Source organism: Ursus americanus, chromosome X (genome assembly GCF_024610735.1).
Source record: "Ursus americanus isolate L20-20 chromosome X, mUrsAme1.1.p, whole genome shotgun sequence".
Classification (NCBI taxonomy): domain Eukaryota; kingdom Metazoa; phylum Chordata; class Mammalia; order Carnivora; family Ursidae; genus Ursus; species Ursus americanus.
In genome coordinates, this window is record NC_142164.1 from 14,891,742 (window position 1) to 14,907,716 (window position 15,975).

General features: G+C 44.5%; 1 protein-coding gene across 1 annotated transcript in view; it reads right to left on the bottom strand.

The window, feature by feature from the left end:
- Positions 1-15,975, bottom strand: part of ADGRG4 (adhesion G protein-coupled receptor G4) — a 122,825-nt gene that overhangs the window by 48,708 nt on the left and 58,142 nt on the right. The window contains 6 exon segments of the mRNA XM_087859705.1: positions 1,821-1,899; positions 5,141-5,409; positions 8,147-8,268; positions 10,178-10,281; positions 11,925-11,970; positions 14,999-15,118. Coding sequence (XP_087715831.1) covers positions 1,821-1,899; positions 5,141-5,409; positions 8,147-8,268; positions 10,178-10,281; positions 11,925-11,970; positions 14,999-15,118 — 740 coding nt within the window.

The following is a 15,975-nucleotide window of genomic DNA, read 5'->3' on the forward strand; positions in this document are numbered from 1 at the left end:
AAAAGCATTGAATTTCCCTAAGAAAGTCTGAGACGTAGGGTTCCCTGAATATCATGTTCAGCCTTAAAGGAGGCTATAGAAGACATTTTAAAAGGGGCAGTTCTATATGTTTGGAGACAGAATCATCTCTAAGACATATCGTTAAGTACCAAACAGTGTATATCTACCATTTGGATAACAGAGCGTACAAGAGAATCTCTCGACAGATCTGATTGCCGGTAATAAGATTACATCAAGGAAGAGAGACGGTGCAGCTGGGGGTTGGGAGCGGGGCTTACTTTTCATCCTCTACCCTTTTGTGCGTTTGAATTTTGTACCACGTGCGTGTATTACTTCTTCAAAATATAATTATAAAAAAAAAAAGCTCTTAGAGCACTCTGCCTCTTACTAACCAATTCACGTATGAAAGGGCTCTTTTCAGGAGGAGTGGAGTTGGTTTTGTTCTGGTTTTGCTTTTGCTTTTGATCTTTTGAAGAAGAATCACCAATAGACACTGGGGGCCCTTTAAGCCACAGAACAGGCGAGGAGCAAGGATGGAGGAGATGAGAAGGAAGGGAAGAGAAAAGGGAGAGAAAAAAAGGAGAACCAGAAATTACGTAATTAGAAAGCACCTGCTGGAAAGAACAATATAATTTCGACCCTCCAGAAACCATCATTTCAACACAAAAGACGGAGGAGTCTGGAGGGCGAGACCTCCTACATTTAAAGAGGGAGAGGAAATTTGTAGTAAAAAAAAAAAACACAAAAAAACAAAAACAAAAAAAAAAACCCCCCAGCTTGAGAGGCAACAATAAAGAGAATGGATCTGAGTAAGTAAAAAACAATCAGAAGCATGAAAGGAAAGCACGCTGTCCAAAGGACTACATGGTAACTAGCTATGCACCTGTAAAAGAAGGTTCTGGAGAGGTAAATAGTGACTCCTTTGTGGCTGTGGATGAGAACCGCAGAGACGGGTTTATACATCAACACTAAGTTGTACACCTGCAGCTAATGTAACATTGTGCGTCCACTGGACTCAAATAAAAATAAAATAAAAAAATTTAAAAAGAACAAAAAGAAGAGGGGTGCCTGGGGGGCGCAGTTGTTAAGCGTCTGCCTTTGGCTCAGGGCGTGATCCTGGGGTCCTGGGATCGAGTCCCACATCAGGCTCCTCCCCTGGGAGCCTGCTTCTTCCTCTCCCACTCCCCCTGCCTGTGTTCCCTCTCTCGCCGGCTGGCTCTCTCTCTCTGTCAAATAAATAAATAAATAAATAAAATCTTAAAAAAAATAAAGCATTAAAAAAAAGAACAAAAAGAAGAGAAGAGAAAAAGAAGAGAAGAAAACAAAAGGACAACAAAGCTGAGACAATTTACAGAGGAAGGCAGTGGAATCTTTCAGGGGAGACCGTTGTTGATGGTGGAGAATGTCTTCCAACCGGCTCCGTATTTCCTTACAGCGCTCACTACAGCTCTTTCTGGGTTCCTCGAGCTTTCTAATCCTAATCGCTGCCCGTTAGGTAGAACATGTGGAACAGGCCACATGCTGAGCACTTTCCATACGTGATGTCATTTTAATTTGCACACTACATTGACAGCAAACATTACTGTCCCCATTTTCCAGTGGAGGCAATGGAAGAGGTAAAGTAAGTTGCCCGAGGTCCCACTGAGCCCAGGCCCTTAACTGTTATATGAGTGCACCCGGACTAAGCCAAAAAAGTCTAAGGCTGAGTGCCCCCCTGAGCCAGCATCAAGACCAAGCCGCAGGTCAGGACCACCCCCTAGCCCCCAGCCCCTGATGGCCGAGAGCATCACCACCTGAGAAGAAGAGATGCTGGTACTTACAATGGAGTCGTTGAGCTCAGAGTTCCATACAGATCTTTTTTCACACTGAGTGTGACGGCCACCATGATCCCTGGAATTCCTAGAGGGGAGAAGCAAGCCAAAGACATCTCATTAGGAAGTGGGAGAAGTCCTGATCATTGACTGTGTGCCCTGATACACCATGACACTGTTTAAATGAGCCACAGATGTGCGGGCATCAAAATACCATTGTTTGCAAAATGTTTGTGAATTTTTCCAAGTTAAACATTTCTAGGAGTGCTCCAATCTGCTAAACTAAACAGCATGCCAAAGGCTCCAATACAACGCCCACTGGTTATTAAAAATAGCTCAAGTGCCAAAAAATCAACTTGGCGATAGAAGTATCTAGTTCATGGGAATACAGGTTCACATCAAGCATTTCTTCCCAGATGACGGGCTGCCAATTTTTTTCTCCTTTTCAATAGAGCCCCTTAGTTCCCAGGATCTTTTTGTCTAGGTCCCCTTGGAGGAAGGGCAGAGGCAATCAAGCTGCAGCCTTCAGTGCTTTCGGACAAGGGGACCGTTTCCACACTCGCTACTAGTTTGACACTTTGACTAGATCGACCAGTTAATGACCAGTCAATTCAGCTAGATAAAGCAATCAGTTCAGTCAAAGTGATCAAACGTGATGGGAGTGCAGACACAGGATTTTAAAAATTCAATTTCATGTACATTTGCAAAACTTAAATGATTTCTTTATTTCTAACAATGCATTTCTCCTAAACGAAGAGCATTACACCTGCACACATTTTCAGGGTTTCGTAAGATGCTTTGCAAGGCTGTTCTAAATCCCAGAGTGTCAAGCATCTTGAAAAATCCTCCACGGTCCTGTTTCTCGCAGAACATTTGATCGGTATATCACACACTTAGCACAGTGCCTAGCACGATGTAGATATTTATAAAAATAACTTGAAAAAAAGGGGGGGGACAGTCCTATAAATACAAAGAACAAACTAAAGGTTGCCAAGGGGGAGGCGGATGGGGGGATGGGCAACACGGGTGAAGGGGAGTGGGAGACGCAGGCTTCCAGTTATGAAATGAATAAGTCACCAGGATGAAAGGCACAGCATAGGGAATGTCGAGAATGGTATTGTAACAGCGCGGCGTGGGGACAGATGTCAGCTACACAAGCGGGGAGCACAGCAGAACGTATAGACTTGTCCAGTCACTGTGTTGTACACTGGAACTCAGGTAACATTGCGTGTCAACTAGACTTCAATGAAAAAAGTCTTTTTAATCAGTTGGAGGCCAGAAAAGAGGGATGGAGGGAGGTCTCGCATTTACAGTGGAAGTTGTGAGGCGGTTCCCAAGCTGTGTTCACCCTTCGGTAATTAACAAATTAATAAATTATCGGTTAATAAACAAAAAGATCCCTACTGGTTATTAAAAAAAAGAATGTGGACCAATCTACCACCTGGGACAGGGATTTAAAAACAGGAGTAAAACCTTTTCAACAGGTTGCTTTGGCGTTAGGAAGCCAGAACTTGGAACATAAACAGATGCTAATGTTTGTTTTCCTTGCCGTTGATTGCATTTGTTTAATATTGAAATGCTCCGAGTGTCCCCATAGCAGGACAGCTCTGCGGTGGCTGCCTGGCGACCTTGCAAGGATCCACAGAGGCAGGGCAGGCAAAGGCTGGCCCAGCAGCTGATGCGAGCTTGGGCAGAGTGCCTCGGGCGCCGGCGGGCTGTGACAAGGTACTCTGAGGCTGGCCCCTACTCGCCCCTCCATCCCCTCCAGGAGGCTGTCTGAGGCAGTTTCCCCGTCCCTCCCAGTTTCGGGGGGCGTGTGGGGCTTTGCACCCTGCCCCCTCGGCACAGAGCTGCAGGGTGTAAGAGTGCACAGCTCCGGCTTAGAACCAGCTCTTCGGCGACAGGGAATCCCTCAACTCGTGTGGCAGCCATCTGTCCCCTTTTGTTTTGATGTCGTTCTTCGATGGTATGTGGCACAAGGACTTGGGAGCTGGCGCCCTCCACTAACTCTTCGGTTCTCGCCGGCTCTGGAAGCAATCAGCCCCATCTGAAAGCAGCTTGTTGCATCTGCACTCTTGAGCCAGTCAGGGCTTGGCCTTGGCTCAAGTATGTCCTTGACGCTCCCTAAGTTTATCCGGCCTCCGAGTACCCAGTCTCAGCCTTTTGCGGCCGCTCCTTGCACCCTGGCAAGTGTGTGTGGAACGAGAAGAGACCCAAGAGAGCAGAGGCAAGCCCTGGGCAACATCGCCCCTAAGGAGCGAGTGAAGGAGGAGGGGTCTGAGAAGGAAGCTGCGGATGAGAGATGACAAAGGGGAAGGAAAGCGGGGACCAAGAGCGTTATTTCCAGCCCCTTCACAGTTAGACACATGTGGGTTATCTGCATTGGGGATTATTCATGAAGCCTCTTCCACAACGGTTTTCAATGTCCCAGTTGACTTGAGATGAGGGCCCCCAGGCCCGGGAGTGTACTGACTGCTTTGGGCCCCGCGCTTCTGATGGATTGCGAAGTGGACGAAAACAATTTTAGACTATGCTCTGCTTAGTATTTGCTGTCTCCGCTCCCCACATTAGCATGGATAATAGCGCAGACTGTGTATCCAGTGAAAGCATGTGCTATGTTAATGAACTCATTAAAAGGATGAGTAGCTAATTGGGAAGCTATTGTCTTTACAAAGGCAGCGGAAGATCAAATCTGTCCTCACATGGATCCTATGGTCCCACTTCATACACGTCTCCTGGGTCTCCAACACATTCTCTGAACTCAAGATCTGTTTTGAACAGGTAAAGGGACAGGGGAGAAGCTGGGCTGACCACGTCAGAAATACGGGACAGCAAACCAATGAAATAACATTTAAATTAGGAAAGCTTCGTGCTGGGTTCCATTCCTGGCCTCTTCTATCCAGGAGCAGTGCCGATGACCGCCATGAGGCGTGGTGGGAATCAGGACGTGTCTGACCCAGCAGCCCTTACTTACATGTAAGTGCTGGCTGTTTATACCACTAAGTATGTGCTGGGCTTGTAACTTCTGTAGCAGGAAGGATAAAATCTGACAGGTTCATTACAGTAGGTCCTGCATTTAGTGCAGTTCACAAGCAGGTGCTCAAGAAATACTTGTGGACCAGTGCCTCACCATAGAGGTTAAAAGTCGAATTTATAGAACACTACCGAGAGAAAAGCAGAGGCTCACCCAAACACCAGGGAGGCAATCCTTAACTTCTTACTGATGACAATAACAGAATTTGGTCCTGAATAATGTGTCTCATGAAGCCGGAATTAGAAATACCCACAGGCTTAACACAGAGGCATCAAGGACAAGCAGATATCCTTACCCCAGCCAACGAGACAGAATTTAAGGATATAATTGGGGACGTATATGTTGAAGACTCTGACGAGAGACAAGTACATGTGGACCCCCTCCAGGCCCATCCAAGTCAGAGAGACGAGCAGGAAGTAATGAAGGGCCACTGCAGCTGTAACACACAGCCCCACTTCCTGAAAGGCCGAGGACCAGGCATTGACCAGGAACGTCAGGTTTAACATCAGCAGTGCTGTGCACAGGTTGATCAGGATTTTGGAAGGATGATCTTTTCGAAGTTTGCTGAAAAAAAAAAACCAGCACAGCGTTTGGTTAGGTAACATTTCTGGTTTTCTTTTTTTTAAAGATTTTATTTATTTATTCGACAGAGATAGAGACAGCCAGCGAGAGAGGGAACACAAGCAGGGAGAGTGGGAGAGGAAGAAGCGGGCTCATAGCAGAGGAGCCTGATGTGGGGTTCGATCCCATAACACCAGGATCACGCCCTGAGCCGAAGGCAGATGCTTAACGACTGAGCCACCCAGGAACCCCGGTAACATCTCTCGTTTTAACCGAGCATTGCCACACCTTATCTGCCTAAGGGAAAAGACAAAAGAAGTGCCTCGGGGCGTCTGGCTGGCTCAGTAGGTTAAGGCTTAGCAGTCAACTGCGGATTGCTTCTGAGCTTGTGATCTTGGGGTCGCGAGATCGAGCTTCGCGTCGGGCTCTGCACTCCGCAGGGAGTCTGCGTGAGATTCTCTCTTCCTCCGTCCCTCTCCCCACTCACACACACACTCTCTCTCTCTCTTTAAAATAAATAAATAAATCTTTTTTAAAAAAATCCTAGAAAAGGAGTGCCTATTAAAATTAACTTGCTCAGGGACGCCTGGGTGGTCCAGTCGGTGAAGCATCTGCCCGTGGCTCAGGTCATGATCCCAGGGTCCTGGGATTGAGTCCCACATCGGGCTCCCTGCTCAGTGGGGAGTCTGCTTCTCCCTCTGCCTGCTGCTCCCCCTGCTTGTGCGCGCTCTCTCGCTGACAAATAAATAAAATCTTTAAAAAAAAAACAGCCTTAAAAAATTAACTTGCTCATTTTACCTTTACATGTACTGGATTTTTTGAGCTCTCCACCCTTTTTCCAGCTAGAGTCAAAGTATCCTAAATACAGTGACCTTCACTACCAGGAATAATAATAGCCTCTCCGAGCTAAGCAGCACCCTTTTTTCTTTTTCCTTTTCTTTTTGTATTTTGGGGAGAAGGAAGGAAGGAGCTTCTTGGATACCACCATTCTGTCATCACTCCTTCAGTAGACTCAGGGCTGGATCTACTTATTGCTTCTTGTTGATTTTAGCCCTTCTGACAGGTGTGAGGTGATATCTCACTGCAGTTTTGATTTGCAGTTCCCCGATGACGAGTGACGTCCAGCATCTTTTCATGTGTCTGTTGGCTATCTGGATGTCTTCTTTGGAGAAATGTCTGCTTATGTCTTTTGCCCATTTTTAATTGGATTATTGATTTTTGGGGGGGTGTTGTATCACTTTTAATATTTATTTTTTAAACTGTTTAATTGTACACTTCTTTAAAGTTTATTGATTTTTTTAAAGTCATCTCTACCCCCAACGTGGGGCTCGAACTCATGACCCTGAGATCAAGAGTTGCACGCTCCACTGACTGAGCCAGCCAGGTAACACAGTTCTTTATATATTTTGGATACTAACCTTTTATCAGAAACATCATTTGCACATATCTTCTCTAGAGGGCCTAATCTCAAATCTCAGGAGCCTCCTTCATTCTTTCTCCCATTCAGTAACCTCCACCCCTCCCCTGCCCAATACACACACAGTAGAAGTAACCAATATTCTAGCTTTTGGCCCCACAGACTTAGTTTGGTCTGTACTTAGAACTTAGTATAAATGGAACCATGCAGTATGCTGTCCTCTTTCTCTGGCTTACTTTTTGTTCAACAATATGCCTATGAGATTTAAATACTATGTTCTGTGTTATACGGAGGTAGTCCATTCTTGTTCACTGCTGCGAGGCGTTCCGTTTTATGAGTGTACCGCAATTTATTCATCCAGTCAACCGTTAATGTCCATTGGGGTTGTTTCCAATTTGGAGCCACTATGAATGAAGCTGCTGTGAATACTCTTGTATATACCTTTCCGTGACCATATGCACTCATTTCTCTCTAATAGTGAAGTTTCTGGATCAACAGCTAGATACGTATTTATCTTGGGTGGGTATCGCCAAAGAATCTGTTAAAGTATGTGTCATTTTACATTCCCACCAGCAATGTATAAGAATTCCAGTTGTTCCACACCCTTGTTGGCACTTGCTCTTGTCGATATTTTTAATTTTAGCCATTCTGGTAGGTGCACAGAAGTATAACTGTGGTTTTCATTAGCATTTCTCTGATGAGTCATGATGTTGAGAACGTTGTCATACGGTTATTAGCCATTTGGGTAAGGATTAGGGTTAGGCATGTATATCCTCTGTTGTGAGGTCCCTTTCAAGCTCTTTGCCTACTTTTAATTGTATTGTCTATCTTTTTCATTTGTAAGAGTATACATACTCTCTCTCTCTATGTGTATATATAGATATATATGTGTGTGTGTATATATATATATATATGGTAGAAGTCCTTTGTCAGATAAATGCATTGCAACTATCTTCTCCCAATTTATGGTTTTCACTATCTTGATTGCGTCTTTTGGTGAAAGAAGTTCTTAATTTCAATGAAGTCCAATTTATCAACTTTTTTCTTTTATGGTTAGCGTTTTGTAACCCATTAGAGAAATCGTACCCTACCCCAAACCTCTTGCTTTTTAAAAATCCAATTACAATCTCTCTCTCTCTCTCTGTCTTTTTTTAGAAGAGCCTTGGTTGTTTTTTTTTCATCTGTCCACTTCATAATCTAATGGATTTGACCTCTTCCTATTGTGATGAATAGGAACGTTTTATGAAATTAATGTGGCTACAATGACAACAGCATCCATCAAACCAAATTAAACCCACTCAGAGAAAGACTTCATCAACTTACTGAAAAGCTATGTATGTCACTATTGCGACTCCCAGGAAAATGGAGGAGATTCCACATCCAATGTATGTTATCAGCACTAATATCCGTTCATTCACTGCATCCATTGCAGACCTGGATAAATCCTAGGAAATGCAATATGTTGTATTTTATACGTTTGCCAGAGCAAGTTTCCGGTAAAATGCTTCCAGGGTTCACTAACAGGAGGTTCTCGGGATCTGTAACATCTCTGCTATAGTTCTTATAAAACCAGAGTATGTGGACGCATATACAGTAAGACTGTATATTGTTTGGTGAATATGCCTAGTGCAACTTACTGTGTACAGGTCATAGAGAGCCATCAACAGCACTGCAAGAACATTTAGTCCTCGGCTTTATTGTCATTAACATGTTCCACACTTAAAATATGACCGAACTAATAGATGTGAATTTGGGATGCAAAGTGAATCATTATTTGAACTAAGTGTCCCAAAACACTACACAGAACATCCAAAAAATAAAAAAAAATGTTCCTGTCCCTTAGACCTTAAATAACTTTCATAAAATTAAGAGACAAAATGGACCTTAGAGATCACATACTCCCCAAATTTCCTAACCTGAGGGCCATAAAAGACCTGAAATGGCATGCAAAATCACTGGACTCTATGTGCGCATTGTTCTGGGGAGAAGGTCCAGAGCTCTCGTCAGATCGTTATACAGATTCATGAACCATAAAAGGCACTGGTCTACCCTGGTTGTTCTCAACTGGAAGCGATATCGTCCCTCCCCCCGGGACATCGGCAATGTCTAGAGATATTTTTGGTTGTCACGACTGGGGAAGGGGCTCCAGGCGTCTAGTGGGCAGAGAGGCCAGGGACGCTGTCAAACACCCTGCCGTACACAGAACAGTCCCCCTCGACAAAGAATTATGTGGTTCAGAATATCAGCAGTGCCCAGCTTACCATGAGGAGGAGAACCAACTCGTGCACAACACATTCTCTGAATGACAATTTATAGAATATATAATAAAGTAACTCAAGAGAACTAAGAAAGGACTCAGAGAGGGGTAGAGAAGAAGGAACACCTTTGAGAGCCATTTTCTTTCTTTCTTTTTTAAGTAAACTCTGTGCCCAATGTGGGGCTCAAACTCCTGAGCTCGAGATCTAGAGTCAGGTAGGTGTTCTTCCGACTGAGCCAGCCAGACGCCCCTTTGAGAGCCATTTTGAAGGAAAAGTCAGCAAGTTGCCATGTTAGGTGAGGGCCACAGGGAACTGAAGAGATGGAAGAGTTAACTAATGATAACTCTGAAACTCTAAGCCTGAATATGAGAATCGATGGGATGAGTCTTGTTTGGTTAAGTATTGCAAGAATTTTAAAAAATATATCTTTCCTACACTGCTATCTGACAATTAAGAAATTTAATGACCATACCCTCTGACCCAGCAATTCTGCTTCCATCAATTTATCCTACAGAAACAGTTACACCAGTGTTAGAAGAGAAATGAATCAAAATGTGTATTACAGCATTGTTCATTATGAAGAAAAACAGTAACAGCTAAAATGCCTGCGTGTAGGGGATTGGTTAAATTCACAGTGTTAAATCCACACGAGAGAATTCGACAAAGGTATTTGGAAAATTGAAGTAGATGGATGTGTATTTGCCTGAAAGGTGCCCCATTGTATTGTTAGTGCAAAGCAAGTGGTAAACAGCGTGAATAATTTGATCCCGTTTGCATAAAACAAAAACATATATTAATATACACACAGGAAAAGAATGTGAAAGAATTTACATAAAGGTGTTAAAGGCAGTGGTCTCTTGGGAGGGGGCTTATAGGGGCCTTTTCTGTAATGTTTGAATTTCGAGGAGCAGGCATTACTTTTATAAGGAGAAAAAGAAATATTTATTTCAATCTGCTCTACTTTGGATGAACAAAGAGGGGGCTTTTTTCCCACTCGCACGCCACTTCTGCGTCACAGTTCACACGTGTATTTCTGGTCTGTAATCCAATAGAAGTTGTCCCAACTCTATCAAGGAGTGATTAAGAGACAACTCACCATTAAGACCCCAAAATGGGTGAGGTGGTCACACTGACAGATTGTGTGATTTACGTTCGTTTCCTTTACTTTACAGCCTGATGAATTCCATCCACCTTGCCCATCTGCAGGAGACAGAAGGGAATTTCAAAGCAATTTTGTTTTTCTCAGAAATGTTTAACTTTACATTATAGGCACCTTCCAAGCATGTGTTATAATTAGTATTCTTTGTTAAGAGAGCAAGATAGAGGTATAGCTGAACACTGAAATCAAATTCAGTCTAATAGGCAAAATTGACTTTTGGGGGACTTCGCGCATGGCCTACCTTCTTGGGCTCTCACTTCCTGTTCCCGCAAGGAACTTCTACAGATTAGGACAGACTCTAATCATGAACCACAGTCCTGCCACCGTGCTGGGATGACAGAGTAAGGACTGTTTTCTTAAGTAACACAAATAGGAAACAGGTAGATCTAGAACTTTCTGAAGGACATGAGCTATGGAATCTAGGCTGACATTTGGGCCTGCTTGGTGGCGCTGGAGTAAACATCTGAAACAACCAGTTCAAGCCAGATCGTGGTCTGTCTGTCACTCCTTAGAGCCAATGAAAGCCTCTGGTTTACTTGACGCTTGCCTAGTTTCTCACTCCTGAGTTTATTCAGGGTTCCTAAACCAACCTTCATAGCTTCCTGTAACTGTAGACCTCAGGTACTAGACCGGATCTAGAGTAGAACCTCCAGGGTGACACTAGACCAGGGAGGTTATCAAAATGTCAAAATGTGTCCATCCAGGATAACTCCATAAATTCCAGAGGTTCTGGATCCATGGACAGAGGGTGGGGGCAAAGGGTGACCTGGGAGGAGTCTGGCCACTGGATCAATTTATTGAGGCTGTCAGCGACAAAGCCCATCACTTTACAGGAATCTTATCCTGGGAGACTTGGAGAGGGCCAGGAAAGGATGTGCTATCTCTGTTGTAGGGAAGGAGTAGTAGTCCCAGGAACTCCCACATCCTGGGGAGTCAAATGGGAGGAGAATTTCCTTTTTCTCCCAGAATTTCAAGGACACCGAAAAGGGAAATTTTCCCAGGCAGAGGGGCACATAGCCACTCCTGGCATTCCTAGGAAAATGGATTCTGGGTGGGAACACTTTTGAGATTTGGCAATATCCCTGGAGATTTCAATGGAGAAGGGAAACCTGAGAGGAACCCGCAATCCCCATCCCCAACCCCTTCTCTTACTGTCCCCAAAGACTTATACCTAGCCAAGCAGGAAGGGCCCTTGAGACCAACCAGGAAGTCTTATCCCCTCAATGAAAAGATAAAAAGATTGGGTCCCCAAGAGAATAAATGGACTCCCCAAGGTCACACAGTCAGTCTAGAAGAGATGAGGGAAAACAGGAAGAAGGTAGTCGATGTTGCAAATCTCCATGGGAAAACGCAGATGAAGAGCCAGGTGTTCATTTCTCAACTTGCTTCAAACAGCTCAAGACTACTCTGCACTGGCTCTTCCAAATTCCCTTATTCCCGAGTTGTATGATTTTTCTGATCCCCCAAATAAGTCTCTTATCAAAAAGAAAAGCTTTTTTTTAAAAAAAACCTCCCATGCCCTAACTAGATGTAAAACTCATATTTGTATCTTCGTCAGTCAGAGTTCTCTGTAGGGTCTGGTAAGACAGTACGGCTTCCTCTCATCCAATTGCCAACCAGGAAAATGGTTGGGGCAAAGGCTCATTGAGAGCCGAAGACAAAGCTTGCCAAGAAAAATACTTACTGTTACCCTCGAGGTCCCAAAAGGCACAGTGAACTTGATCATAATTCTAAAAAAAAAAGAAAAATCAGAGGTAAACACCTTTCCTTGCAATACTTACCATACAATGACGATGACACCCAAGTGTTTTCTTCTCGATGTTTTTTACAAACAATAGACAGACAGACGCACACGCACACGCACACACGCACGTGCACATACACTTGGACCATTTGTGAGTTGGTTTATAAGGGGGAAAACAGCATGCCCCTTTAAAATATTTGGTAGGGGCATCTGGGTGGCTTAGTTGGTTAAGTGTCTGACTCTTGGTTTCAGCTCATGTCATGATCCAGGGTCCAAAAGCAACCTTCATACCTTCCTGTAACCTGTAGACCTGCAGGTGCAGATGAACCAGCGAGGTCATCAAAGATGATATTTGGCCCAATCTGTGACCGCACTACTTGGTTCCCGATATGGATGATGAAGGAGGGGAAGAAGAAGAGGATGATGAAGAAGGAGGACTGGAAGATATTGACGAAGGGGAGGAGGCCGAAGGTGAAGGAGGTGAAGAAGAGGATGAGGGGAAGGAGGAGAGAAGGAGGAAGGAGAAGCTGTCATGCAACGCTGATAGATTCCAACTTTCCTTTTTAAATTTTCTCCAGTCCTTGACAGCAAGTTCCAGTCTTTTTTTTTTTCCTTTCCCTCCTCTTGTGCTCATTCACCCAGTCTTTTCAAGTCTCTTTTCTCTCCCTCTATACCATGGTTCTCAACTTATTTTGGGGGGGAAATGCCTTGAGCAGAATACAGTGGGGAAAGAATCTCTACCCTTTCTGTTTCAAATTCATTTTTATCCCTTCCTGTCTCAACACAAACTTTCTGGAATCAACACCACCACCGTGCTCTGTGGGAGAAAAGGAAACCCTTCTGCTCCCCTAGCTCTGCTGGAAGCTGGACGATGCGGGACCCCTGTGCAGTAGTGCCTAGAATTCCAGTTTCCTCCTTTCTCTGGATATTGAGCTCAGAGATTACAGTGTCTCTATGTGTGTATGGACAGTTAACATTGACCAACATGCCTCTGTCTACTTTCTCTTGGTTAAAAAAAGAAAAATATATTTTAAAAATTGGGGTTATAGGGGCACCTGGGTGGCTCAGTTGGTTAAGTGTCTGCCTTTGGCTCAGGTCATGCTCCCAGGGTCCTGGGATCGAGCCCACATCCGGCTCCCTGGTCAGTGGGGAGTCTGCTTCTCCCTCTGCCTCTGCCCCTCCCCTTGCTCATGCTCTTGCACTCTCTCTCTCTCCTGCACTCTCTCTCAAATAAATAAATAAAACCTTAAAAAATAAAAATAAAATAAAATTTCAAAGTGGGGTTATAGAACGTCAGCAAAAGGTGGGTTTGAGATGTTTGGGTGGGTTAAGTGGGCATTCTGACAACATGGCCTCTCCCCTGGCATGTTTAATTGTGATGTTTAATGGACTTCCTTGCAGTTTAAGATGACACTTTTAAATTAAATTCTCTCCTAATAATGACTTGAGCCCTGCCACTCGATGGGAGAATTAGCAGTACCTGCAGGATCTTGTTTGGAGTAGACATTCTCTATTGTTAACTTTGTTCCTGTTTATTCTTAAATTTTTTGTTTGTTTCACGGGAAAGGAAAGATGATGCTCAGGGTTTTGTTTTGTTTTTTTTTTCAAGATTTTATTTATTTATTTGAGAGAGCGCATGCACAGGGGGAGGCGCAGAGGGAGCGCGCCAAGCTGATTCCCCACGGAACGAGGAGCGCGACACGGGGCTCCATCCCAGGACCCTGAGATCATGACCTGAGCCAAAGTCAGATGCTTAACCGACTGAGCTGCCCAGGCGCCCCAAGATGATGCTCAGTTTTACCTGCTAAACGTACAAGTTGCTTCATTACAATAAAACTAAATGTGTACACACACAACTGTTTGGTGACATAGGAATTTGCCACGCCCTCCTGGTGCAAGGCCCAGGAGGAGGTTATGAATGGTCAGTGCAGGACTGATGTGCGGTAGGTGTTCCTCGCAGAACTTTGCATGTGCAGCTTACAGCTGAGATCAAGCCTTAGGGATACAAAGTTGAGCTGCTTGCTCATTAGGCCTAGGGAGCATTCCTGGGGCCTCCCCAGCTCCTACGAGCTCCAGGGAACTGGAGGCAATGAGTATTTGCTGTTGGGGGATGCTTGGAGAGCCGGGCCCAGGCTGGAATTGAGAGATCTTACACCCATCGAGCATGTTTCATTTGGTATCTGTTTTTTCTTACGTCCCTCTCCCACCCTTCCTTCTTCCCTCCTAGAATTCAGACCTGTGAAAAATATGCTGTACCATATGGTCGTTTCGATTGGGAATGAAGGAAGCTATTAAGACTTCACACTGGACATACACTAACATCAAAGAATGGAATAGTAGTTCCTTCTCATACTACAGCTAAATTTGATCATTTAGTAATATATACCGTATGTTATGCCATATGACTATGGTTTTAACTCGTTGGTGATAATTAATACATATTTAATGCTCTTCGTGGCAATTCAAAAGGATCAAAATATTCAATTATTTTAAATTGTTTGCCTCACTCCAAAACAAATGGAATTAAATATCATTTAGTGTAATGGGACAACCAAAAGATCCACCTGCCCTAATCAGTCCTCTGCCAATCTGTCACAGTGCTAGAAGCCCACCATTACTTATCCCTTTAAGCGATGGCATTATTTCTAGAAGGCCTCAACTACAGCACACCTCTACTGCCCGAAATGGGACAATCTCCTTTAACCTTAACCACATCTGTTAACTAGCCCATTTTTCAAAAGATTTTATTTATCTATTCGACAGAGAGAGGCGGGGGGGAGAGAGAAAGAACAAGCAGGGGGAGCAGCAGAGGGAGAGGGAGAAGCAAGCTCTCTGCTGAGCAGGGAGCCCGATGCAGGGCTCGATTCCAGGACCCTGGGAACATGACCCGAGCCGAAGGCAGATGCTTCGCCGACTGAGCCACCCGGGCGCCCCACTAGTCCATTATTTTTAACAGGAAGTCCAAGGAGAGGTTCGGAGGCCTTGCTATTCTGAGATGAAAATGGGTATAGTACCTGGTTTCCTTCGACATGCTGCAGAGTGATAACCACTGGCTCAGCCAAGTTTTCAATGGCTGTGTCTGAAACACTGGCACTCACCACAAAGGTGCTTAGTGCTTTAGTGACGCTTCCGGTCTGTGGGTGAAACATAAGGAAGAGGCGTTCAGTTCCTAAATTTCCAACTTCTTGCATGTCGATAATCAGTTCAGGATTACTAATGCATGGCAGGAGGCACGGAAATATGGAACATAAAATCACAAGCTGAAAAGAAATTTTTATGTGTATTTATTCATTTGTTTTTAAGATTTCTTTTTTAAGTAAACGCTACACCCAACTTGAGGCTCAAACTCATGACCCCGAGATCAAGAATTGCACGCGCTACCGACTGAGCCGGCCAGGCGCCCCTGAGAGAAAGTTTTTAGAGGTCATTTAGCTCATCTCCAGTCTTCGGGTAAGGTCTCAATTCTGCCAAACCGGAACAATTCACTAAGCCAAGCCCTCCATCGAAATATGTCTCCAGCAAGCATCTCGGCACCTCACCAGCAACCAAGTGAAACCATTCCTTCCTTCGATAACTCTGAACCCCGACATTTCACAACTTACCTTAGTCCTAACCCCTAACCACCCTTACTTACTTTTAAGGGGCCCCTCCTCATAAGGAACATAAATTCATCGTGCGTTAATTATAAGCCACCCCCTTATTTCATCCCCCCCGAAGCTGGAAGCAGGTTGATAAACATCCAGGTTGAAGTATGTTTCTTTTTTTTTTTTTAAGATTTTATTTACTTATTTGACAGAGAGAGAGACAGCCAGTGAGAGAGGGAACACGAGCAGGGGGAGTGGGAGAGGAAGAAGCCGGTCTCCCAGTGGAGCAGGGAGCCCGATGCGGGGCTCGAGCCCAGGACCCTGGGATCATGACGTGAGCTGAAGGCAGACGCTTAATGACTGAGCCACCCAGGCGCCCCTGAAATATGTTTCTGAGGACCGTCATC